Source organism: Castor canadensis, chromosome 5 (genome assembly GCF_047511655.1).
Source record: "Castor canadensis chromosome 5, mCasCan1.hap1v2, whole genome shotgun sequence".
Lineage (NCBI taxonomy): Eukaryota > Metazoa > Chordata > Mammalia > Rodentia > Castoridae > Castor > Castor canadensis.
In genome coordinates, this window is record NC_133390.1 from 176,044,059 (window position 1) to 176,070,223 (window position 26,165).

Here is a 26,165-nt window from a genome sequence, read left to right on the forward strand (position 1 = left end):
TATGAACAGCGCCTGTGACGAGTGTGCTAGTGAGCTTTTGCCTGTGTAGCAGGAACCGTCCTGAGTTTAGCTGGTGTCACTGTGGTCACATCACATCAAATACAGCTTGGACACACAGCACATCTTACTACTCTGAGAATGTACAAGTTAACTCAGCACAACACTGGGAACCAAAAGCTCACTTGTCACCTGACCTTTGCAGTTTTACTGCTGTGTTTTGAAGTTTGACAACTCTGTCACTTACTCGTGGAACTTTCTTTACACTGGCCACTTTAATTTTGACATACATACATACAGCATTAAAGCATATTTCTCTGCTAGTTCTTAACTCAGCACTTCTGCCTTTTCTTCACCAAGTTCATCCTCTTTGGTCAACCACAGATGACATGGCAGCTATAAACCTTACACATTAGGACTACATCACCAGACCAGAAAAGGGCTAGACCTGCTCATTTCCTGGCCCACAGTGAACAGTGGTGGGAATAATTACCCGTGTGCTCCAGGTAGACATATATATTTAACAAATTTAAAAGCATGCCATAACTCCAAACATTTAGACACAGCTGAGATACCTGGTTTCTTCTGGGTCCCAAGACAAAGGACGAGCACATGTGTTCTATCCTGCAGTGATTAAGGAGGACCAGAAACCCAGCCTTAGCAGTTGATGGACAATGGGGACATAAGGGGCTGCCATGGAGGGGAAATGCCAGTCTTTATAAATCTTTATTTTAACATTTAAAAGAAAGAACCACATATTCATTCCTATAGGCTTGGCCACCCAATAAGTTACACACACACTCGGGCACTTGGCAGTCACTGTACAGATGGATCACTGGCTGAGTCCAGGCAAGGTGGCCACTTTCCCCACAGCCAGGCTCCAAATTCGTCTTCCAGAGGACAGCCTGCTGGACACAGGCCGTGGGGATGGTTGCGGCCAGCTCCTCCCTCAGATTGTGAAACCAGTAAAAGCAGCACGATCCTCATGGCCACTCTTGGTGTCACGTCTGCTGAGGCGGAGTTTTCCCACCAGCAGGTGAGGTGAGGAGGCACTGCCTGCTCAGTGAGACAAATCCCAGGTCCTGTAGTGCTCTGGGCTAGAGGCAGGTGGACAGAAAGGGAGGTTTCAGAAGCGTGTTCCTAGAGGCTGTACAGCAGCCCTGGCTCAAGGCTTTCTCCTCAGGCTTGATTATTTGCTAGTTGATTCTTTGCTTTGTTGGCAGTTCGAAGGTTTTGATGAGTTTGCTGTGATCCAGGGGTGTTCAAGGACTTCTCCTAGCGTGGGCCGCTGGCTTGCATTATGCTTTAGTAGTCGTGAAATAAGGTCCCTGGCTCCCTCTGTCACAAACTCAGGGAATGTGAATTCAACCTGGAGTACGAGTGCCAAAAATGCCACAAAACACATGTTAGAGAGACTGAGTAGTATAAGTATTCAGACCTTAGTCTCAAGTTCAGACTGACAAGGGAAGAATTCTAGCAGCAGGGCTGGATCCTGCTCAGTTAGGTCTTACCCGAGATATCCTTCTGTAGGTCTCTTGGTACGTCTGTGCCTCAAAAGGCGGCTTCCCAGTTAAAAACTCATAGCACAGGACTCCAAGGCTCCAGAGATCCACCTTCTCATCGTGCATTCGGGCTTCAATCATCTCGGGGGGCAGGTAGTCCAGGGTGCCACAGAGAGTGGTCCTCCTGGAAAGGGAGGTCGGTTGGCGTGTTCTGGTTATCTAACACTGACTGAGCACTTCCTTGGGCCAGATCCTGGGCTGTGGCATACCTACTATTCTACCCATATTTTTAGATGGAAACAAAACTATAAAATCACACGGCTAGCCACCAAGCTTCAGGCCAAATTTGACCAATCTAGAAAAAAACTAAAATTAACATTTCAATAAAAAGCTGCCACACAGGCAAGCATGGTGGCACGTACGTGTAATCTCGGCACTTGGGAGGCTGAGGCAAAAGGATCAAGGAAGAGGCCAACCTCAGCTACATAGCAAGACCCTGTCTCAAAACAGAAAAACTGCCATGCAGAGTTCTGTTTATACAATTTGGAGTTCTATATTAGGTTCAAGTGACACCATATTCAGAAAAATACATTTAAAAATGTAGAGAGACTGGTCTAGATGAGGACCAAGGGGACAGTCAAACACAATGCATGTAACTTGGCTGGGTTTATTTCTGTGGGGTTTTTGTTGTTGTCGTTTGAGAAAGGGTCTTCCTATGCAGCCCAGGCTGGCCTCAACTTTTGATGTGCTAAAACATGCACCACCACAACCAGCTTGCTTAGGTTCTGGTTAAAAACAAAAACAAATCACACAGCTACAAAATTTCATGGACAAGTGGGAAAATGTGAACACGGACTAAATATCAATTGTGCTTCAACCCAGGAGTGACAAGGGTTGTGACTATGCAGACCGCCCTATTTGTAGAGACGCTCACTGTACACTTGGCGATGAAGCATGATGCCACTGCAACTTATTTTCAAACATTCACCCAAAAGGCAGACACAGTCAATACCGCAAAGTATTAGAACTGCTGAGTTCTAATAGAACTACTGGACAGACAGGGTGCTATCAGCTACCATTTGGGTTTTGGAAACAAAGGTTGTAAATAAACTGGGTGGCAGCCATCCGAAGAGACCATGGAGGCTGCTGTTGCTCTGACAGTGCTGCAGCCATGCCATGGCACCCAGTGAGTGCAGTAAGTGCTCCCTCAGTGAAGCATGCCCTGCGATGAAGGGGCCACCTCTCCAGACCTCTAGCCTCTCGTCACCACTGAGACAGGTTCTCTGACAACAGTCCACACACCCTTGTCAATTCTTGTGTTGGTAACATTTACAGTATGATGTCAGGAAGCAGCCAGCTGGATTTTCTGAAGTCTAGCTTAACCCTGCAGCATCATGAAGCCTACAGCTCCTTGTGTCTCTCACTGGGAGGTGACAATCAGTTTAAAACAGACTGCAATGGCAGATTCAATGCATTGCTGCAAACAAACAAATCTGTAACACAGAAAGGCTCCCACACAGCATCTACTTTTAGGCTGTACAATTTTTCTAATTAGATTTTAAGAGTCACCTGGGAATAATCTTTAAGTTCTCCCTCAAAGTTGAAGCTTTAAAATGTTCAACTCACATGAAGCATAAAAGCTTGTTTACACCCAAATTAAAACAGCTGAGAAGAGTTTAGCCCGTTTTGAAGAAAGTCCATCTAAGATTTAAATTGTTTCACTGCTGATGCTTCAGCTTTAACAGGGACAAGAAAGAGGACTAGTCCTGGGCTGGAGGTGTGGCTCAAGTGGCAGAGTGCCTGTCACGCAAGCATGAAGCCCTGAGTTCAAACCCTAGTACTGTCAAAAAAAGAACACTGTTCCTATTGCTGATAAAAGCAGAACTAAGTGACTCCAACCAGCAGCCTCAAAGGTCCACTGACACCAACTTGGTTTACAAAGTTCCCCAAAAAACTGTGCTCTTGGCTCTTCTTTGTACTGCTACCCTCTGGAATTTTTCCCATCTCTTTATCCAGGTTGCAGCTGGAGTTTCCGCCCCACCATTAAGGTAGGTCCTCCCCCCACACATCTGCATTTTTCCTGTAATATGCTTGTCATATCTGTAGGCTTATTTAATCCCCATCATTAGTCTCTGAGGACATTAAATATCTTCACCACTAGGCCTAGAATGCAAGATAGATCACAATGGTCACAGAATAAAATTTTCTTAAAGACACTAGTTTACCATTAGGCCTAAATAACTGCAAACTGTTTCTGGCTCAGCCGCCTGACTTCAACGCTTAGTCTGCGTGAACTCTGACTCAGGGCTTCTGCCACCTCTGGAGCCACGTACCTGGAGGACGGAGCGTGCACTGACCACCCAAAGTCTGCAATCTTAAGCTCCCCAGCCGATCCAAGAAGCAGGTTCTCTGGCTTAATGTCTCTGTGGATAACTCTCTTTGAATGACAGTAAGACAGGGCATTCGCCAGTTCTGCGATATACTATTGGAAAAGAAAAAAAAGTACCAAAATTGAATCAAGTCTCAAGGCATCCAGTGCTCAGTCAACTCTTTGCCAATACAGCTGATGTGATATTTAAAGACAGACCCATTGTAAGCTTTAACTACAGTCCTACAAGGCAATGTATAGCCCAGCAGCAACGAATTAGGGAACTAATGCTGACTGGTACAAATTAGGGATTCCAAAATACAAGCAATGTTTTTAAGATCTTTTAAATTTTTCAAGTGCAATCTATTCCCCATTTTTAAAACCATGATAATTCTACAACAAAACAATCTGAAGATAAAAATTTACTTTAAGAGTTATCAGAGGAAGGGGACATAAATATCACAGTGTATCCCCTGTACTATTATATACTCTTGGTAGACAAGCTCTTTGCCATTTGAGCCAACCCCCCAGCCCTGTTGTACACTAATAATAATTTACAAAGAAATTTTTTAAAAAGCTGGCAGAGTGGCTCAAGTGGTAGAGTACCTACCTGCCTAGCAAGCATGAGGCCCTGAGTTCAAACCCAACACCGCAAAAAAACTAAAAATTTTAAGTATGGGGCAGGATGGATGAGGGAGAACCATGGAGGGGGTGAATCTAAGTTTTATTATGAGCACACATGTAAAAGTCACAGTGATTTCCCCTGTAAAATTATTACACACTAATAAAAAAAAGCAAATGTATTATAAACCGCAAAAAAGTATCAGGAAAATTACTCTGAATAATAAAAGGAACTACAACAAAGTACTTCGGCATGTTAAACAGTGCTGTGGTTGAATGTGCCCCAAAGGCATGAGCTGGAAACTCAATCCCCATACAACAGTGTGGAGAGATGGGGCCATGAGGGCGTGACTGTTAATGCTGATTACAAAAGGGTCCCTCCTCCTTCCACCAAGGCATGATGCCAGAAGGCCCATGCCAGATGTGGCTCCTCCACTTAGACTTCCAGGCCAATCTGTTCTTTATGTATTACCCAGTCTCCACTTCTTCTGTGCTGCTTAGCAGAGTGCCCAACATAAACGACAAGTTAAATTGTGGGGTATACCAGTTCACCAGTCAGCATAGTGAGCACACAAACAAATCAGTCCTTGTTACTTCTGTTTCCTTGAGTTACTATCGCTCTTCCGTTCCATTTCAAACTTAAAATTTAACAAGCAAAGTCCAGAATGCATTTTAACATGTAGATAAGAATGGGTGCGCTCAAAGTGTATACATAACTCTGCAAGACTTTGAGAAGTTTCTTTTCCAAGTAATAGCTAGGCAGGCCCAAATATTACACCAAAAAGGTTCACTAAAAAAGTGGGTAAAAACTAAATGTCACTGCCAGCAAGGACATTTTTCATTCCTGTAGCACTAAGCAGAGATCAGAGTTTAGGCCACAATAAACTGCATGTAGGTGCAGAGAACTTGCTCTCCTGTTGCCCCAGCTCTGACACTGTTGCTTTCGCTGCACACAGAGAGGGCAGAGAGCAGAGGGCAGTGGGTTTTCCTGCTCAGTCCATCTCCAGACAAGCAGCTAAGTCTCTAATCAGAGCTCTTTGACTCCATTTTCTCCAGACTCACATGTTAGACTGCGGCTGCGTAAAGGTTCCTAACATTTCTCTACAATTACTTCTATTTGAATTCATCTAAACAGGAAAGCAGGTGTGTATGTATTCATTCTAACTTCTAAGGAATCTACAAAGAACCATTTTTTCACTTTCTTTCAAATAGCTATCTCTTACATCAAAATAAACTCCATCTGGACTGAAGTCTCAGATATGGAGGAAGGAAATGGAGAATGAGAATAATGAAATAACATTACAATCTACAAGGGGTAAGCCTCTTTAAGGAGAATGTCAACATCAAAAAATGGACAAAACAATGAATTTACCAAAAGTAAAAACTAAGACCCACTGCAAGCAAGATTTAAAGAGTAAAACAGAAAACCCACAACCAGGGCTAAGGCACCTCAGGCAGAGCCACTATCACTTATTGAGCATAATTTCTTATTAACAAGTAAGAGAAAAGATGCCTGATCAATGAATTCAAAAAAATATTAATGGTCAATTAAACAAGAAAATGATTAGCAAACACTGAAGAAGCAAATAAAATAGAACTTCTTATCTATTCATCTCAAACATTTAAGATGAAGCTTAAAATGCAAGTCATTACTGAGACAAGACTAAGTCATTCACCAGTGGTGGTGAAACAGCATCGCCTTAATATAAATGTCATTTAAATCAATATCAAAAAGAACACTAGCATAGACACTACCCAGATCTCCAAGAAACAGAACTAACCACTTCTCAACAGAACCTCTGAATCAACAAGCAAGCCTTGAGTTTGCCTAGCTAACACAAAGCTGTGTTCAAACCCCAATACTGCCAAAAAAGAAAAAAAAAAGCACCCTAATTAAGATTCTCTAATTTCTTAAAACAAGTAATTTCATTCACAAAGAAGAAGCAAAAAAAAAAAAAAAAAAAAAAAACCACAAGATTTGACATGCTGGAAGATTTAGAAACTGCCTTCCAATATACACCAAACTCTTAAAGCTCAACAATAAGAAAACAACAAAACAGTTCAAAACTGGCAAGAGATGAGCAGGTGCCACCAAGAGGACATGGGAGTGGCAAATAAACTCACCATCACTTGTCTGTTGGAAACTGCAAATTCAATCCAGGAGGTACCACTACACACCTAGCAAAAGACTGACAGCAACTGATGGCAAGGAGGAGAAGCAACTTTACTCAGTGATAAGAAATGAGCTGGGATGGGGATGTAGCTCAGTGGTAGAGAGACTACCCAGCATGCATGAGACTCAATCCTCAGCACTGCAAAAAAAAGAGCTGTCCAGCTGCAAAAAGATATGTATGAAACTTAAATGCAGATGAAAGAAGCCAATATAAAAAGGAGACATACACCAGAGGATTCCACTTATAGCTTGAGACTAGTGGAGTAGCTCAAGCAGTAAAGTGCCTGCTTTGCAAGTGTGAAACTCCAAGTTCAAACCTCAGTCCCACCAAAACAAAACTTCTTTGGGTCCACTTATGATAACTTGGAAATAGCAAAACAACAGCAATAAGAAACAGATCAATGTTGCTAGAGAGGAAGTGGAGCGAGTGACACACACAGCTCATTTTCTGCAGCACTGAAATTCTTGTTTGACACTGCAATGGTGGATACATCACCTATGTACTTGGCAAAGTCGGTAAAACTTGACAGCACAGAAAGAGAACCATAGTGTATGCAATATTAGAATAAAAACACTGAGGAAGAAGGGGGATCCAAGATGTCATGAAGACTGTGACACAAGAATCTAACCAAATATAACAAACGTATGAAAGAACTTCATTGAAGGGTATGGGAGAATGGTGGACTAAGTAATTTTAAAAAACAAAGACAAAGGAAATGTGTACACTGCTGTAGGTGACAGTTGTTTCCCACAGGGGTAACTGGTTACAATTCTGATACACATATATCAGTGTAGTCATGTATGTTAGTTATTCAGAACTGAATAACTAAAGTAAATGGAGATGAATGGTGAAATCCAGTTTTCTCATTGTTGGATTGTAGTCTACGGATAAGCAATGAGAAGTGGTTAGAATGATCCAGGTGGTTACGGATTATTTGAACACATCCCTATGCTCCTACAGATACATGGATTACTCTATACATATATTCCCTTGAACTCTGTCAGCTGAGGCCCTAGAAGTAATGACCCCAGCAGCAATGGGTGCCCTAGTGCCCAGACCTTGGTTTCCTTGGGGAAATAGCTGTTTCAGGAACAGGACAGGAAGTACACAAGATGAGGCCTGAGTGTATACTATCAGAAACGAAGTACATAAAATAACAAAACCCCACAATGATGGTTCACACAGGAACCATCTCCCGTGGGCAAAACTGCAACAATGTGACTGACAAAGAAGTATTGGATTTTAAGTCAAAGTACAAAATAAATATCCACATTTTACACAAATGAGCAAGTACTGAGAACCCGCAAATCTCTGGTACAGAATCTCAAATAATGTACATAAACACTTCTCCCCTTCTCCTCTCTCAAGGGTGAGCTATGCTTAGAAACTGAGGGATTATAGTGGGAAGGAGGTAGAACAACAACTTTACAGTGGAGATATCAACACACACTATGTCAGACACCTGACCCTCCCCAGGTCAGGTCAAGAGTATGCATCCATGCCGGGCATGGTGGCCCACACCTCTAGTCCTAGCTACCCTCGGGTGTTCGAACTAAGAGTGTGTATCCACGACATGCTGAAATCGACTGTACCTACAGCTAACCCACAGCCCGAGCCAGTCAAGAGAAAAGCAGCAGCACTGGAAGAAGGTATGGGCTGTAAAGGCCACGTATCAGTATCAGTTCATTAGCTGTGACAGAAGTACCATGCTATTCCTAGACACTAATACTAGGAAAAATCAGGAACCCGGTTCATCGAACCAGGTACTACTGTCACAATGTCTGTAACCTAAAGCTACTCTAAAATGAGTAATTATCAGAAAGAAATGGGAGAGCAACTATCTATATACATTTCCACAGAAAAACAGCTGTGGACAGACCAGCCACAACATTCAATCTAGTACCTGATTTTACCTGTACACATGGTACAGCTAAGCTATTTGATTTTTCCATTATAAATATCTGATCCTCTTACATACTATGTATTAAGACAGACCCTGCTCTACATGAAGGCACACTGTAATGGAGGATAGATATAAGGAGATAGGTATAAAGGAAACAGAGTTAACCTGCACAAACAAATGGGCACTTACAGTAGCAGTTCTCTGCTCATCAAACTTGGACAATTTCTGAAGTTCTCTGTAGACTGTTCCAAGTGGTGCATATTCTAAAATTAGGTAAACTCTGGTGGCATCGTGGAAATATCCATATAGCCTGAGAATGTTGGGATGCCTACAACAAAGAATGGAGATGGTAACACCTGGTGCCAGAGCTACTGCAAGTGGTTCACACCTGTAATCCCAGCTACTCAGGAGGCAGAGATCAGGAGGATCACAGTTCAAAGCCAGTCCTGGCAAATAGTTCGAGAGACCCTATCTTGAAAAAACTCATCATGAAAAAGGGCTGGTGGAGTGGCTCAAGGTGTAGGCCCTGAGTTCTAGGCCCTGAGTTCAAGCCCCAGTACTGCCAAAACAAAATAAAAAGAATACATGAATACCAAAACACACCTCTCATGAAAGTAAAAGGGTGTTTCACTGGCATGGCTCAAGTGGCAGTGCACTCCTGCTGTGCAAGCAGAAGACTGAGCTCAAATCCTAGAACCCCCAAAAAACATCAGTGGTGTTCCTCATGAAACCCTCTCCCCAACCTGACATGAAAATCAGAAACAGTAGGCCTTCTCCACAAAAAATGCAAAAACCTGCACACCATTTCACATGCACTTCAAAGTACTAATGGACCTCAGGTTTAGTTAGCACTGTTATTTCTTTCCCTTAGGTATCTTTACGTTGAGGGCCAGGAATTTAGTTAACTAACAATTTCTATGTATTAAAGAAAAAGAGCATAACATTCACCCAATAGTGTGATGTGCAAACACAGGATATGGAGCACAGCCTGCCCTAAGCTCCAGCCCTGCTCACCCCACCTCCCAGCTGATGGCAGGTGGGATACAGGTCAAATATAGCCAGAGTTTAAATGTCATCATTTGTCTCATATTTAAAGAACACTGAAAGGAAAAGCAAGATACACCGACTCAATCAACCAGGGCCTTCCCCTTAATTGTCCACCAAAACTAAAAAAAAAAGTCCAGGTAAATATTAAATCCTCAAATAAGTTTCAGGACCACAGACTGAAGTCTAGGCAAGTCTTTGGGAAATGACCAACTTCCTCATTCCTGTAAGTACTTTTAGAAGCAAGCCTTCCAAGAGCTCTGGTCTTCTCCTGACCGCTCCTCTGAACATCAACCTGCAAACTCACCGCAGGTGGGACTGTATTTCCACTTCTCTTCTCAGCTGATGCTCCACGCCTGCCTTCTCCAGCTGAGCTTTAAATAACACTTTAAGAGCCAGAATAAACTTGCTTTGTTTTTCTCTTGCTAAATAAACGTTACCAAACTTCCCTTTACCCAGAGGGCGGCCAATGTCGAAATCTTCCAAAGTCCATTGTCTTCTACAAAGAAATGTGAACATTTTAAAATAGGAAAAAAAATGTTGCCAACAATTTATCAATAAGTAGACACATTCTATAAATAATCTTATATTCAAATTACACTTAAACAGTACCCTCAGCCATAACCAAATCCATAACTAGTAATGAGTTGCAAACATTAAAACCCTGACTTCCCCAGCTGCCACTAACTGCATAAACTGCTAACAAGGAACAACCTTGGAATTTTAGAGCAGAAGCCAGCAGCGAGAATGTCCCAGGGCTGTACTAAGCTCAGGAGCACAGACCTACTGACAGCCCTAAGACCATACAGACGGGTGTAACTGGAGAGGAAGAATGTCTCAAGACCTCTTGTGGGCCTCTTTTAAACCCACCTCCCTCCATCCCAGCAGAAGCTCACACTCTGGAGGACAGCTGTTCTAATGGTGGACATGGGGACACTGTCACTAGTGGAATCGGGATGGAGGTCACAGGTGTGGGCACAAGAAGTATGAAAACATCTATTCGCTAAAAAAGTCTGTGTATTACAGCACCATTCACAATAGCCAAGTTATGGAAACAGCCAAAATGCCCCACTACTGATGAATGGATTAAGAAAATGTGGTATTTATACACAATGGAATTTTATGCAGCCATGAAGAAGAATGAAATCTTATCATTCGCAAGTAAATGGATGGAACTGGAGAACATCATTCTGAGTGAGGTTAGCCTGGCCCAAAAGACCAAAAATCATATGTTCTCCCTCATATGTGGACATTAGATCAAGGGCAAACACAACAATGGGATTGGACTTTGAGCACATGATAAAGCAAGAGCACACTTGGGAGGGGTGAGGATAGGTAAGACACCTAAAAAACTAGATAGCATTTGTTGCCCTCGGTGCAGAGAAACTAAAGCAGATTATTTAAAGCAACTGAGGCCAATAGGAGAAGGGGACCAGGAACTAGAGAAAAGGTTAAATCAAGAAGAATTAACCTAGAAGGTAACACACATGCACAGGAAATCAATGCGAGTCAACTCCCTGTATAGCTATCCTTATCTCAACCAGCAAAAACCCTTGGTCCTTCCTATTATTGCTTATACTCTCTCTACAACAAAATTAGAGATAAGGGCAAAATAGTTTCTGCCTGGTAGCGAGGGGTCGGGGGGAGGGGAGGCGTTAAGGGAGGGGCCAGGGAAAAGGGGGGAGAAATGACTCTTGTGAGACTCTTGTGAATGACGCTTGTGAGAGGAGGGAAGACCCACTTCCCACGTGAACTGTAAATAAACACGCAGGCCTGACAACGCGGGGCAGTGTCGCCTTTCCCAGTGCTTGGAAAGGGAAAAGCCTGTAGCAGAGGCCCCCCTCCCCCGCACAGGAGAACTCTGAGCAAACAAAGCCTGTGGGACCAGGTGAGTGCTAAGCTCACCCCAGAGATCTGCATAAATAACGCCGCCAGCTACAGGCTGAGAGCAGCAGGCAGGCAAGCCACAGTTGCAGATACCACTCTCAGAACTGCCTCCAGACGCTTTTTGTTCTTTTTCTCCCTACCTTTGATGAGAGAACAACCGAATTACACCTGCAAGCCGAAAAACTTACTGAAACTATTGCATTTGAACTGGGGACACTTGGTGGGGCTTTTTTTTTATTTTTTCTTCTGTGTGTGTGTGAGTGTAGTTTTGTTCTACTTTATGCATCCCCTTTGATGAGACAACTACAGAACAACATCTGAGGCATCAACTCCAGGACTGGAGATTAAGACGGACATCCAAATTATTAAGACTGAAATTGCATTGCATATAAACTTGGAAGTTTTTTGGTTTTTTTTTTTTTTTTTTAATTTCCTATTTTCCATTTTATTTTAATTCATTTTTATAAATAGATATTACTTTCATATACTTATTTTTTATTTTTTTTATCTTTGATTTTCAATCCTCTCTCTGTCTCTCTATTGTCTGTTCAGCTTACTGTCGATTAGTACACTAACACTCCCTGTTTATACCTTTGAAACTCTCTTGTCTGATACCTTGTTCTGCTTTCTCCCTCTTGTCTGTATATTTGTTTTCCCCTTTTCTTTAACTTCTTGCTTTCCATCTCAGCTCACTCTTCCGTTCTCAATATTACCATTGTTATTATTACAAGCTAGAAAATACTTAATTACACACAGTACAGGGACAGTAACAACACCAAGGACAATGACAGGAAGACAGAAAAAACAAGGAAACCAGTTTCCCCACAGCAAAAAATTAGTACAGGAACCAGAGGGGAATGAAGAGAACAGAAACTCAGAGCCAGACTCCAACAAAATGAAGATAAACTATGCCAAAGGACCCAATGAAGCCTACAAGAATAATTTAAAAGAAGACATACTACAAGTACTCAATGAGAATTTTATAGAGATGATACTGGATAGGGTCAACCAAAATGTACAGGAGACACTCAAGAAATTCCAAGACAATAAAAATAGAGAATTTGAAAAAGCAAAAGAAGAAATAAAGGAAACCATAGAAGCACTGTATAAACACCAAAGTGAAAGAGAGAACACAATGAATAAATGGATAAATGAACTCAGGACAAAAATAGACAACAATAAAGAAGAAAACAGCCAGGATATGGAAAACCTCAGAAAAAAGAACGAAACAGAACTGCAAAACAAAACGGAAAGCCAATCCAGCAGAATAGAACAAACAGAAGACAGAATCTCAGAACTTGAAGATGAAATGGTAATTAAAGGAAAAACCGAAGAACTATTAATTAAACAACTCAAGACCTGTGAAAAGAAAATGCAAGAACTCACTGACTCCATCAAAAGACCAAACTTGAGAATCATGGGCATCGAAGAAGGAGAAGAGGTGCAAGCGAAGGGAATGCGTAATATATTCAACAAAATAATAACGGAAAATTTCCCAAATCTAGAGAAAGATATTCCCATACAAATGCAAGAGGCCTCCAGGACACCAAACAGACCAGATCAAAATAGAACTACTCCACGACATATCATCATTAAAACAACAAGTTCAGAAACTAAGGAAAGAATATTGAAGGCTGCAAGAGAGAAAAAACAAGTAACATACAAAGGTAAACCCATCAAAATCACAGCAGACTTCTCAACAGAAACATTAAAAGCAAGAAGAGCGTGGGGTGAGATCTTCCGGGCACTGAATGAAAATAACTTCAACCCCAGGATACTCTACCCAGCAAAGCTATCATTCAAAATAGATGGAGCAATAAAAGTCTTCCATGATAAGCAGAAACTAAAACAATATGTGACCACAAAGCCACCATTACAAAAGATTCTGCAAGGGATCCTGCACACAGAAAGTGACACCCAACTTAACCATGAAAAGGCAGGCAGCACCAAACCACAGGATAAGAAAAAGCAAGACAGTAGAGAGTAACATCAAGTTAGGTACACACAATCAAACCTTCAAACAACTAAGATAACTAAATGGCAGGAATCACCACATACCTATCAGTACTAACACTTAATGTCAATGGACTTAATTCACCCATCAAAAGACACCGTTTGACAAAATGGATTAAAAAAGAAGATCCAACAATTTGTTGCTTACAGGAGACTCATCTCACCGATAGAAATAAGCATATGCTTAGGATGAAAGGCTGGAAGAAGATTTACCAAGCTAATGGCCCCCGAAAACAAGCAGGAGTAGCAATACTTATCTCTGACAAAGTAGACTTCAAACCTACATTGATCAAACGAGACAAAGAAGGACATTCCATACTAATAAAAGGGGAAATAGACCAAAAGGAAATAATAATCATCAATCTGTACGCACCCAATGTCAATGCACCCAATTTCATCAAACATACCCTAAAAGACCTAAAAGCATATATAAACGCCAACACAGTGGTTGTGGGAGACTTTAACACTCCATTATCATCAATAGATAGGTCATCCAAACAAAAACTCAATAAAGAAATCCAAGATCTAAAATATGCAATAGATCAAGTGGACCTAGTAGATGTCTATAGAACATTTCATCCAACCTCTACACAATATACATTCTTCTCAGCAGCCCATGGAACCTTCTCCAAAATAGATCATATCCTAGGGCACAAAGCAAGCCTCAGCAAATATAAGAAAATAGAAATAATACCGTGCATACTATCTGACCACAATGCAGTAAAAGTAGAACTCAACAACAAAAGTAAAGACAAAAAACATGCAAACAGCTGGAAACTAAATAACTCATTACTTAATGAAGAATGGATCATCGATGCAATAAAAGAGGAAATTAAAAAGTTCCTAGAAGTCAATGAAAATGAAAACACAACCTACCGGAACCTATGGGACACAGCTAAGGCAGTCTTGAGAGGAAAGTTTATAGCCATGAGTGCATATATTAAAAAGATTGAAAGATCCCAAATCAATGACCTAATGATACATCTCAAACTCCTAGAAAAACAAGAACAAGCAAATCCCAAAACAAATAGAAGGAGAGAAATAATAAAAATAAGAGCTGAAATCAACGAAATAGAAACCAAAAAAACCATACAAAGAATTAATGAAACAAAAAGTTGGTTCTTTGAAAAAATAAACAAGATCGATAGACCCCTGGCAAACCTGACTAAAATGAGGAGAGAAAAAACCCAAATTAGTAGAATCAGGAATGCAAAAGGGGAGATAACAACAAACACCATGGAAATCCAGGAAATCATCAGAGACTACTTTGAGAACCTATATTCAAATAAATTTGAAAATCTAAAAGAAATGGACAGATTTCTAGATACATATGATCATCCAAAACTGAACCAAGAGGAAATTAATCACCTGAATAGACCTATAACACAAAATGAAATTGAAGCAGCAATCAAGAGTCTCCCCAAAAAGAAAAGTCCAGGACCTGATGGATTCTCTGCTGAATTCTATCAGACCTTTAAAGAAGAACTGATACCAACCCTCCTTAAACTGTTCCATGAAATAGAAAGGGAAGGAAAACTGCCAAACACATTTTATGAAGCCAGTATTACACTTATCCCAAAACCAGGCAAAGACACCTCCAAAAAGGAGAACTATAGGCCAATCTCCTTAATGAACATTGATGCAAAAATCCTCAACAAAATAATGGCAAACCGAATTCAGCAACACATCAAAAAGATTATCCACCACGACCAGGTAGGCTTCATCCCAGGGATGCAGGGGTGGTTCAACATACGAAAATCAATAAACGTAATAAACCACATTAACAGAAGCAAAGACAAAAACCACTTGATCATCTCAATAGACGCAGAAAAAGCCTTTGATAAGATCCAACATCATTTCATGATAAAAGCTCTAAGAAAACTAGGAATAGAAGGAAAGTTCCTCAACATTATAAAAGCTATATATGACAAACCTACAGCCAGCATTATACTTAACGGAGAAAAATTAAAACCGTTCCCTCTAAAATCAGGAACCAGACAAGGATGCCCACTATCTCCACTCCTATTCAACATAGTACTGGAATTCCTAGCCAGAGCAATTAGGCAAGAAGAAGGAATAAAAGGAATACAAATAGGTAAAGAAACTGTCAAAATATCCCTATTTGCAGACGACATGATCCTATACCTTAAAGACCCAAAAAACTCTACTCAGAAGCTTCTAGACATCATCAATAGCTATAGCAAAGTAGCAGGATATAAAATCAACATAGAAAAATCATTAGCATTTGTATACACTAACAATGAGCAAACTGAAAAAGAATGTATGAAAACAATTCCATTTACAATAGCCTCAAAAAAAATCAAATACCTAGGTGTAAACCTAACAAAAGATGTGAAAGACCTCTACAAGGAAAACTATACACTTCTGAAGAAAGAGATTGAGGAAGACTATAGAAAGTGGAGAGATCTCCCATGCTCATGGATTGGTAGAATCAACATAGTAAAAATGTCGATACTCCCCAAAGTAATCTACATGTTTAATGCAATTCCCATCAAAATTCCAATGACATTCATTAAAGAGATTGAAAAATCTACTGTGAAATTTATATGGAAACACAAGAGGCCACGAATAGCCAAGGCAATACTCAGTCAAAAGAACAATGCAGGAGGTATCACAATACCTGACTTCAAACTATATTACAAAGCAATAACAATAAAAACAGCATGGTACTGGCACAAAAACAGACATGAAGACCAGTGGAACAGAATAGAGGATCCAGATATGAAGCCACACAACTATGAGCAACTTATCTTTGACAAAGGAGCTAAAAATATACGATGGAGAAATAGCAGCCTCTTCAACAAAAACTGCTGGGAAAACTGGTTAGCAGTCTGCAAAAAACTGAAACTAGATCCATGTATATCACCCTATACCAAGATTAACTCAAAATGGATCAAGGATCTTAATATCAGACCCCAAACTCTTAAGTTGATACAAGAAAGAGTAGGAAATACTCTGGAGTTAGTAGGTATAGGTAAAAACTTTCTCAATGAAACCCCAGCAGCACAGCAACTAAGAGATAGCATAGATAAATGGGACCTCATAAAACTAAAAAGCTTCTGTTCATCAAAAGAAATGGTCTCTAAACTGAAGAGAACACCCACAGAGTGGGAGAAAATATTTGCCAATTATACATCAGACAAAGGACTGATAACCAGAATATACAGGGAACTTAAAAAACTAAATTCTCCCAAAACTAATGAACCAATAAAGAAATGGGCATGTGAACTAAACAGAACTTTCTCAAAAGAAGAAATTCAAATGGCCAGAAAACACATGAAAAAATGCTCACCATCTCTAGCAATAAAGGAAATGCAAATTAAAACCACACTAAGATTCCACCTCACCCCTGTTAGAATAGCCATCATCAGCAACACCACCAACAACAGGTGTTGGCGAGGATGTGGGGAAAAAGGAACCCTTTTACACTGTTGGTGGGAATGTAGACTAGTACAACCACTCTGGAAAAAAATTTGGAGGCTACTTAAAAAGATGGACATCGATCTACCATTTGATCCAGCAATACCACTCTTGGGGATATACCCAAAAGACTGTTACTCCAGAGGCACCTGCACATCCATGTTTATTGCGGCACTATTCACAATAGCCAAGTTATGGAAACAGCCAAGATGCCCCACCACTGACGAATGGATTAAGAAAATGTGGTATCTATACACAATGGAATTTTATGCAGCCATGAAGAAGAACGAAATGTTATCATTCGCTGGTAAATGGATGGAATTGGAGAACATCATTCTGAGTGAGGTTAGCCTGGCTCAAAAGACCAAAAATCGTATGTTCTCCCTCATATGTGGACATTAGATCAAGGGCAAACACAACAAGGGGATTGGACTATGAGCACATGATAAAAGCGAGAGCACACAAGGGAGGGGTGAGGATAGGTAAGACACCTAAAAAACTAGCTAGCATTTGTTGCCCTTAATGCAGAGAAACTAAAGCAGATACCTTAAAGCAACTGAGGCCAATAGGAAAAGGGGACCAGGAACTAGAGAAAAGGTTAGATCAAAAAGAATTAACCTAGAAGGTAACACCCACACACAGGAAATCAATGTGAGTCAATGCCCTGTATAGCTATCCTTATCTCAACCAGCAAAACCCCTTGTTCCTTCCTATTATTGCTTATACTCTCTCTACAACAAAATTAGAGATAAGGGCAAAATAGTTTCTGCTGGGTATTGAGGGGGGGAGCAGGAGGGGGTGGAGTGGGTGGTAAGGGAGGGGGTGGGGGCAGGGGGGAGAAATGAACCAAGCCTTGTATGCACATATGAATAATAAAAAAAAAAAAAAAAAAAAAAAAAATAAGAGACATGCAAACAAAAAAAAAAAAAAAAAAAAAAAAAACATTGTATGCACATATGAATAAAAGAAATAAAAAAAAAAAGTTTGTGGGATCGATCACTTCTGGTCCCTGCTCCTCCATGCTAGTCTAGCTCAGAGGTTAAGAGCACATGTTTACAAAGTATCTGGGGAAGAAATCACAGTCAACCTTTATAAAACACAATTAATGCACAGTTATATTAGTATTGCCAAAATACCTATACAGTCATAAGTACCTTTCCAGTATATTGTTCTGCAACCTGACATTGTTTTTTAAAAACCTGTACTTTTAGCCAGACGAAAGGGTGCATGCCTATAGTTCCCAGCTACCCGGGAAGCTGAGTCAGGAGCATCACTTGAGCCCGGTTTAGGGCCAGCCTGAAGGTGAGACAGCGGCTTCAAAACCATACAAACAAAAAATCCAAGAACAAGAAAATCTTGCATTTTTGCACAAGAACAGAAGCACACATCTAAGCCACATGTACAGGTTATTTCTGAGGACAGAGAGAAACCTCGCACATTTTCAGTAACACATTTCATTCAATCTTTTTCTACCTTTGGAAAACAATTCCAAAAACTTCAAAGTTCCTTGTTTTTGTTTATTTTTAGTGGTACTAGGGTTTGAATTCAGGGTCCCACACTTGCTAGGCAAGCACTCTACCACTTAAGTCACTCCGCCAGCACCCAAAACAAACCCATTTTTTAAAAAAGGTATTTTGTTTAAGACTGGAAATCTGGAAGCATGTCTGAAAATAGAAGCCTATTTTTTAATAGTTCCCACAACTAACTTTGCAATGAAATGGTGTATTCTAGTAGAGTAACAGTCTAGAACTCTGTAAATAAAAAGCTTACTTTTTTGAGTCTTCATTCTTCTGTTTTGATGCTGGTTCCTTTTCAGGATTATTTCCTATATGGATGAATAAGTTAAAATCCTGTTTTTAGAGCACTCTCTAGAATAAGTTTAAAAATCTGTGAACAGGAAGGAGTCAATGGTCACCAAAACCCTACTGGGATGTCAGGAGTGAGGAGCCTGGGCCTTTGGTTTTTGTAGAGAACCCCTAGGCCCTCACCTGGCTCCCCACACATGCAGTCGTTCCAGCCAGGCCTCCTCCAAGGAAAGGCAGACACCATGGAGATGCTCCCCAAAGCCTCAGTTTCCAAATCAAGGGCTTCTAGGGAGGAATGGCCCATCTTCCCACCCACAACAAGTGGCCACCTTGTCACCTTCTCCACCCACTACATGGCCAGCCAACACCCACATCTACATGCAAACTACCAGCAGCATGCAACAAGACATAGCAAGGCACCTTCCTTCCAAGGGGAAGTGAGTAGAAACCACCAAGAAGAATGTGCACTAAACAGTTGCTCAAAAAGGGACCAAGGTTACGATTTTTTCTTTTCTTTTCCAGACAAGGTTTCATTATGTTACCCAAGCTGGCCTGAAACTTGCCATACTCCTGCCCCAGCCTCCCAGGTGCTGGGATTACAGGTATGTACCATCACACCCGACCTAGTTACTATTTCACTAGCTGTAGGAACATGGGACATTTCCACTGTCTACCTCTGATTCCTCAAACTCCAGTAGCACTGTATGCTGCACTCAGGAATTTTAACAAAACCTGGTTGCCTCCTCATGACTCACTAACTCAGCTGGAGCTCAAGGACACACCACCCCAACGTATGACTAGAGGATACCACAGTGTGCCACCAAAATACACTTCTATGGCCTATTTTGAGCCAGCTATTTGGAGAAACTGCAGACACATGGAGAGCTCTGAAAGCTGTCCTATTATGGAAGCACCTCTAAAGGAAACTGACATTAAGATGTAACTGTATGAGGACAGACAGCTACAGGGCAGCCTCTTACCTCCCCAGAGGCTTTCTATCTGCACAGCCTTCATTCACTATACGTTCACCCCCTCCCCACTGGAGTACCTGGTACTTTCTTGGAGCTCAGAATAATATACAAACTTCAACCATATGGCATAAACATTAAAAAATGCTTTTCTTCTTCTGTTTACCTATTGGTTTATTTTATAGATTCAATTATTAAACTTCCTGAGGGTGGAGGGGAAGTTCCCTTATCCCTAACTCATCCTCGCTCATCTTTCACTTTTCCTGAGTCTGCATCCTAAATGAGCTCTCAACTTCGTATACACCTCTGCACACTAGCTAATCTTTGCATAAGTTAACTACTCCTGAGTTTTAGCTGCTGCCCTGTGAAAGTGAGTCAATAACCCTGGCTGTCTTCATGAAGTGGTTACAAGGACTGAGTCAGACAATGTGGATGAAGGAGTCACCTCTCAGAGTCTGCTATCTGTGCTCACTTAACAACTAACTGGTAAATAACATTACTCTGCTCCACCCAGTCCAGAGCATTGCCATCTCTGACCTTGACCTTCCTTGCATCCCGTACCCCTGGCTCCAGCAATTGCTACTCTCCAATTCATTCAACGCCCCCAGAGAAAGTTTTCTAAAAGGCTAGTCATAATCAGTCTCTCCTCTGCTCAAAACCATTCAGTAGCTCTCCAACGCACTGGAGACAAAGCCCCCCCTTAACACAGTAGCAATGCCCTCACAGTGACCTCACCCCAGTGTGCCCCATTCCACTTGTCTGGATTTCTGCCTGCATGCCAAAACTTTGGTACTTTTCGGTTCCTCAAGTGTACCTACTTGAACACCCTACACCCCGAGCCACTGTTAAGCGACAGAAAGGGTGTGAGGCCAATGCAGCATCTGCCCTGGGTGCCCAACTCTTCCAAGAGGATGGCAATTGGGTCTGTCCCTCTAGCAAGGCCTAGCCCCATAGACACTGTTACTTCTTACCACACCCTATCGTCTCCTCACCCTTGACAGACATGATACAAAAGCTAGGGCTCCAAACAGTAAGTGCAAGTCTATGTATTTGTTCTTTTCTTTTTTTTTGTAGCAACAACTAGAAAGAATGACTATCAAACCTCTCAAAAGGCTCGCTTACCCGATGCTGATGGCTGGGGCTGCTCGTTCTTCTGGGAGTTATTCACTGGCTGGGAGGCAGGACGAGGTGCGCTGGCTGCCTGCAATTGCTTCTGTGCAGGTTTCTGACCAGAGACAAGCTTTTGCGCTTGTGAAGGAATTCGCTGGGAGGAATTTGAAGGACACAAGACCCGCTGAGCCTGGCCACTGCTTGCAGATACCTGGCTCTGAGAAGGAAACTTCTGAGTTACTGGAACACGCTTTGGACCGTCACCCAGTGGAAATGTCACCTAAGATGGGAGGGAAATCAGCTTTATGGCCTCCTTGAACAAAAGATGAACATTTGAAAATTCTACAAAGCTTTTTAGGATAATGAATGAATGTCACTGATGCTAAATGGAACATTTCACAAAGACACAGCATATGGCTGAAAGGAATACTTGAATGATCCCTCCAACCCAAGTTCTTCACCCTAAATGTCATGCCCCACTAACAAGTGTTCACTAAGTAAACTTCCACTGGATGAGGGAAGACACTGAACATTTAAGAATTCCTGGAAATACAATCGTTTCCAAACTCTTGTACCAAAAATCTCAATTCCACTGAGCTTTCTTTCATATGATTAGAAAAAGACTAAAGTATAAAAGTATGCAACAGTGGTAGTCTTGAGTGAACAAGTTTGGAAAGCAGTCCACATTTTGGCATAAGCTCAGTTTTCCACAATAAGCTTTATTCATTTGCCAGTGTTTCATTTTCCAAATACTTACAGAATAGAGACTTAAAAAAGTCTATTTGCAAAGGGAACAAATGTAGGCTCTTCAAAAAGTTATCACTCAATTATTACTATACCTGTACGTAGCATATAGCAAGCTTAAGTAGCTGTTAAGACCCCAAAATGAGTGTGGGTGAAAATTCCTCCAGCTTCAACAGTTCATCTCAATTACACGAGGGCCAGTGCTGGAAAGCCAAGCCTCACGTCCATCAGTGTCTCTGTATGCACACTCCACAAAGAGGGCTAAAATGTCAATACAAAGCCAATTCCTTCTCAAAATAAGCTTGCTCCACAACCTATAGGCACTCAGGCAGATCCAGTGTAGAATCAAGTATTCTGAAGTTACAATCCAAGGTAAAGAGAATTCCAGACACCAATCTCCATGTGATTTTTTTTTTGGCAGGGGGTGGGGGGGGTTGGGGAGGGACTGGGGTTTGAACTCAGGGTTTCATGCCTGCAAAACAGGTGCTCTACCACTTGAGCCACACCTCCAGCCCCTCCATGTGATTTTTAAAATGTGATTGTGACTAAAGGTAATTCCATTTACCTTAACAGGCCCTGGTATGTAGTTTTCTTTGGGTGTGTCCATGATGCCTGAAAAGAAAAATACCTTTCATTGAAAACCACCTGCTTTAAAGTCCAACTCCCTCATGAAAAAGCTCCGCCACACACAGCACTTCACACTTCCTCGCACAAGTGCAGCTAAGTCTTCTCATCCGATACACATAACGCACAGGCGTGTAACCTTTTCCTCCCCCTCTACACTGCACCCCAACCCTCTCAGGCACTGTACCCTCCTGAACTGACTTGTCCGTCTGCCCCTTCATCCTCTCTCTAGTAGACACTTCCATGCTGCACTGCCTGTTGGCACCTATTTGTCCCAGGGCTACCTCAAGCCACTTTACCTCTTCTCTCCCGCTTTCGCTCTTGGCTTTTTTTTTTTTCTTTATCCCTACAGCATTTTAGGCTCATAGCTGACCCCTAGTGTTGCCAAACCCAGCGCTCAACTCCGCCCTCACCTCACTGCATTTGACCAAGTTGATCAGCAATTCCTACCATCCTCCACTGCAAGGGCTCACATAGCTTCCAGGATTCTCTCCCACCTCAGTTCTTACCCTCCTTTGCTGGCGTGGCCTCATTTTCCCAGTCTAAGGGTCTGAGGTGACCCTCAAGTAAGCCTTTGGACCCGACTTCCCTGTCTACACCCTTTGTAGGAACCCTCATCCACTGCCTCTAAACACCATCACAGGGGAACTCAAGATGCAACATCTGCTCCAATCTCTCCTCGGGCTTCTAGACTCAGATACCAAGTACCTGCTCAGAATCTCCCAGCAATGTCTACCAGGCACCTCAATCCTGACACATCCAGAAGAGAAGGGAACCTCTTTCCTACATGTTCTTTTTCCCCTCCTGGGGGTGGAGGGAGGAGAGGCTGAACTCAGGTCCAGCGCTACTTCCCCATCTACACTCACTCCCAAGGTGAGCTCGCCCACACCACCCACAGGCTGCGGACTCCCAATATCAACTCCAGTCCAGACCTCTCCCCTGGCTCCAGACTTACGTCGCAGTCTGGTTAGCTCTCTCATAGTCCACACATTATCTATCAGCTTCTTTGATGACTGCAAAATAATCACGACAGAGTGAACCTGTTCAAAGTACACGGTATGCATCCATGCAGTTATCACAAGGAAACCCCCTCTTCCTATCACTGTATGCTAATTTTAAAGTAAAACAAAATGTTTTTTAAAAGATCATTGCTCTGATAGGTGAAATGACTCAAGTGGTAGACTGCCAGCCTAGCAAGCGTGAGACATGAAATTCAAACCCCAGTACTGCTAAAAAAAAAAAAAAAAAAAAAAAATTACAGCTCACCGCCACACTCCACTGCTACTACCACCCAGTCCAACCAAAATTGTGGCCCTGGATTATTCACAACAGGCTTTCAATGGTCTTCCCGTGTCCACCTTTGCCCCACTGGCTCATTCTCAACACTACAGCTGGTAATCCTAGTGACACGGCAGATCTGTCTGTCCTTGGTTCAAAAGGCCCCAACTGCACCCCAGGTCAGTCAAAAAAATTCAAATTCCTACAGGCAGGAGGGTTTACATGCTCTCATAGGACCCTGACAACCTCTGATTTTACCTCCTCTGTCTACTGCATTTCAAAGCTCCTTTGAACTTCCTCAAAGTCCTGTTTGCTCTCCCTAATAGACTCCTCCTCCAAGTGTGCAGCTCACTCCTTCATTTCTTTCAAGTTCAAAGTCCCCATGTCCCCAGGATCATCTCTCCCTTATTTTTCTCCATAGTCCTTAACATCTTAGTGTTTTGTGGTGCCGAGGTTTGAACTCAGGGCTTCATGCTTGCTCTACCAACAAATGTGAATATCATTTCATGTTTGTGTGTGTGTGTGTGTGTGTGTGTGTGTGTGTGTCAGTACTGGGGTTTGAACTCAGGGCCACTTGGTAGGCAGGTGCTCTACCACTTAAGCCACAGCCCCAGAAACATTCTCAGACTCAGATATTCCAGCTACCTGCTCAAAACCTCCACAAAAATAAGTATCATGAGACTAAAGGCTTATTTGGTCCCATTGGATTTGCTGTTGTGCATAGCATGTAACATGACTCAAATACTTTAGAAATGAATCAATCCAATGACAAAGGAAATCAGTAAAAAAGACAGGTTAAAACATTCTGTTAGCCCATGCTGGGAGTAAGGCACAAGCACCATCAAGTAGGTAGAACACACACCAGGAAAAAAATCCTTACCCAGGTGCTCTTTAAATTCTAGAATCCAGTCACAAAGCATTCTCCCATTCCCAGTTTCATATTCAATTTACAAATAAGTAGCTCCCAATAAAGCCAGGACCCAGAGCCCTTATATAAAAGGGTGGATTAGTAAAAGCAATAAAGATTCATGCATGCTCTAACACTTTCTTCACTTTCCCTAACAACTACAAGTAGCAGAGGAATGAGATCATAACTCAAGGACTTTCATTCAACATTCTTCTGACAGGAGCTACAAACATTTGCCCCAATTTATTCTACTTTTCTTTCTCAGGAAGATGAAACACAGAGGAGTAAGACTCTGATCCAGAATTCTGGGGTAAGTTGCCCCATCCCCTGAGGAAGACTGCTCTCCAGGTGATTCAGATCTGCAGCTAGAGTCAGGACTCACATGACCTCCAGTTTCCATCAAGGCCAGACCAAAGGTTTACTGTTCTAAATAGGAACAGGGTTAGCAGCACTCAGGTATTTGTCTTTAACTCCTTCGGGCCTAAGAATGTCTTCAGAGATGAACAAGAGGGACAAAAATCAGAGTATGCTGCTGAAGAGCTTTTAGTTCAAAAGGAAGAGGAAGTAGAGCCATTAGAAGTCAAGGGCAGTAGCCACTTCTTCCTCCCCCATGTCTGTTAGAAATGGACATGCTCTGATCCAATCAGTTTTAATAAACTAGATCCTGCATTTTAACATCCCCTTGTGATTAGCACTCACCAATTCCAGTTACTAGCTCTCAATGAAAAAATCACTTGGGGAGCTTGTTAGGTCACCTGAGTCCTACCCCTAGGAGACTGATTTACTGGATGTGCATAGAGACTGTATGTTTAGCCAGGACCTCAAGTCACCCCGACATAACTGCTCTGGGGTCTTCGGTGTAGGCAGCAACGGCCAGGGAAGGCCTCGGCAGAAGGCTCTAGTTCATTGGCTCATCCAGGCCAGCAGGGCTACGGCCTTCCCAGCTTTCTATGTGAAGCAGCCGCTTTCCCCCCACACCCCGGTCCCCCCACTAGTTTTATCTCCTTCACGACGCCCATCACTGAGGGGGTGCGCAAGGAGGGGACAGGGGTTTGAACTCAGGGTTTAGTGCTTGCAAAGCAGGCGCTCTACCAGTTGAGCCACATCTCCAGTCCATCTTGCTCTAGTTATTTTGGAGATGGGGAAGGGGGGGGGGCGGGTCTCACAACTATTTTCCCTAGCTGGAGTCGAACCGCGATCCTCCCGATCTCAGCCTCCCAAGTGGCTAGGATTACAGACGTGAGCCATCGGGGTCCGGCTAACCTTCCGTATTTCTTTCCCAGGTCCTTGCTCACTGACTACAAAACACAACCAGGAAGCCCCCTTCCCCCACCCACTCCACGCGACAATCCCCTCTCCTTTCTAGCAATCAGTCTCCGCGGCACCTCAGAGGATGCGCCGGCACCCAGGCGCGGATGAAGCTGCTGAAGAACCCCAGCCCGGGAGGGTACCGCGGAACGGGACGGAGAGCTGACACGGGCGGAGAGCGGACATCTCCCTCCCCTCCTGCCACCCGGCCCGCAGCCCCGCCAGCCATCAAAGGCCGCCCCGGCCGCTACACCTCACCCCAGTCTTTGCCCGCCACATACAGCTGGTCCCCTGGACTACCCACCGGCCAGCTCCCACCTCCGACCCAAGTCCACCAAGTCCTTCCAAGAGCTCAGCCGTTATAACGAAAAGGTTCTTTTCTTTAAGTAGCAGTTTAAACCCTCTCATCTGGAAGCTGATTGGCCTGAACTACAGAGAGGCTGCCTTGTGATTGGCTCAAAGCGAACGTGC

At 42.5% G+C, this 26,165-nt stretch overlaps 1 protein-coding gene and 1 long non-coding RNA gene across 2 annotated transcripts; one reads left to right on the forward strand and one right to left on the reverse strand.

Moving 5' to 3' along the window:
• Positions 1 to 15: 15 nt before the first annotated feature.
• Positions 16 to 26,138, reverse strand: Aurka (aurora kinase A). The gene is made up of 9 exons (XM_020170143.2): positions 25,999 to 26,138; positions 22,143 to 22,189; positions 20,846 to 21,113; positions 18,721 to 18,775; positions 9,917 to 10,108; positions 8,755 to 8,893; positions 3,833 to 3,981; positions 1,509 to 1,683; positions 16 to 1,366 (listed from the first exon to the last, which is right to left on the reverse strand). Exons 2-9 carry the CDS (start codon positions 22,182 to 22,184, stop codon positions 1,187 to 1,189), a joined length of 1,200 nt encoding a protein of 399 aa, XP_020025732.2. The 5' UTR covers positions 22,185 to 22,189; positions 25,999 to 26,138; the 3' UTR covers positions 16 to 1,186.
• Positions 3,514 to 20,935, forward strand: LOC141423434 (uncharacterized). The gene is made up of 4 exons (XR_012448321.1): positions 3,514 to 3,547; positions 19,278 to 19,357; positions 20,078 to 20,209; positions 20,798 to 20,935. It is a non-coding gene; the product is annotated as an uncharacterized lncRNA (long non-coding RNA).
• Positions 26,139 to 26,165: the final 27 nt, after the last annotated feature.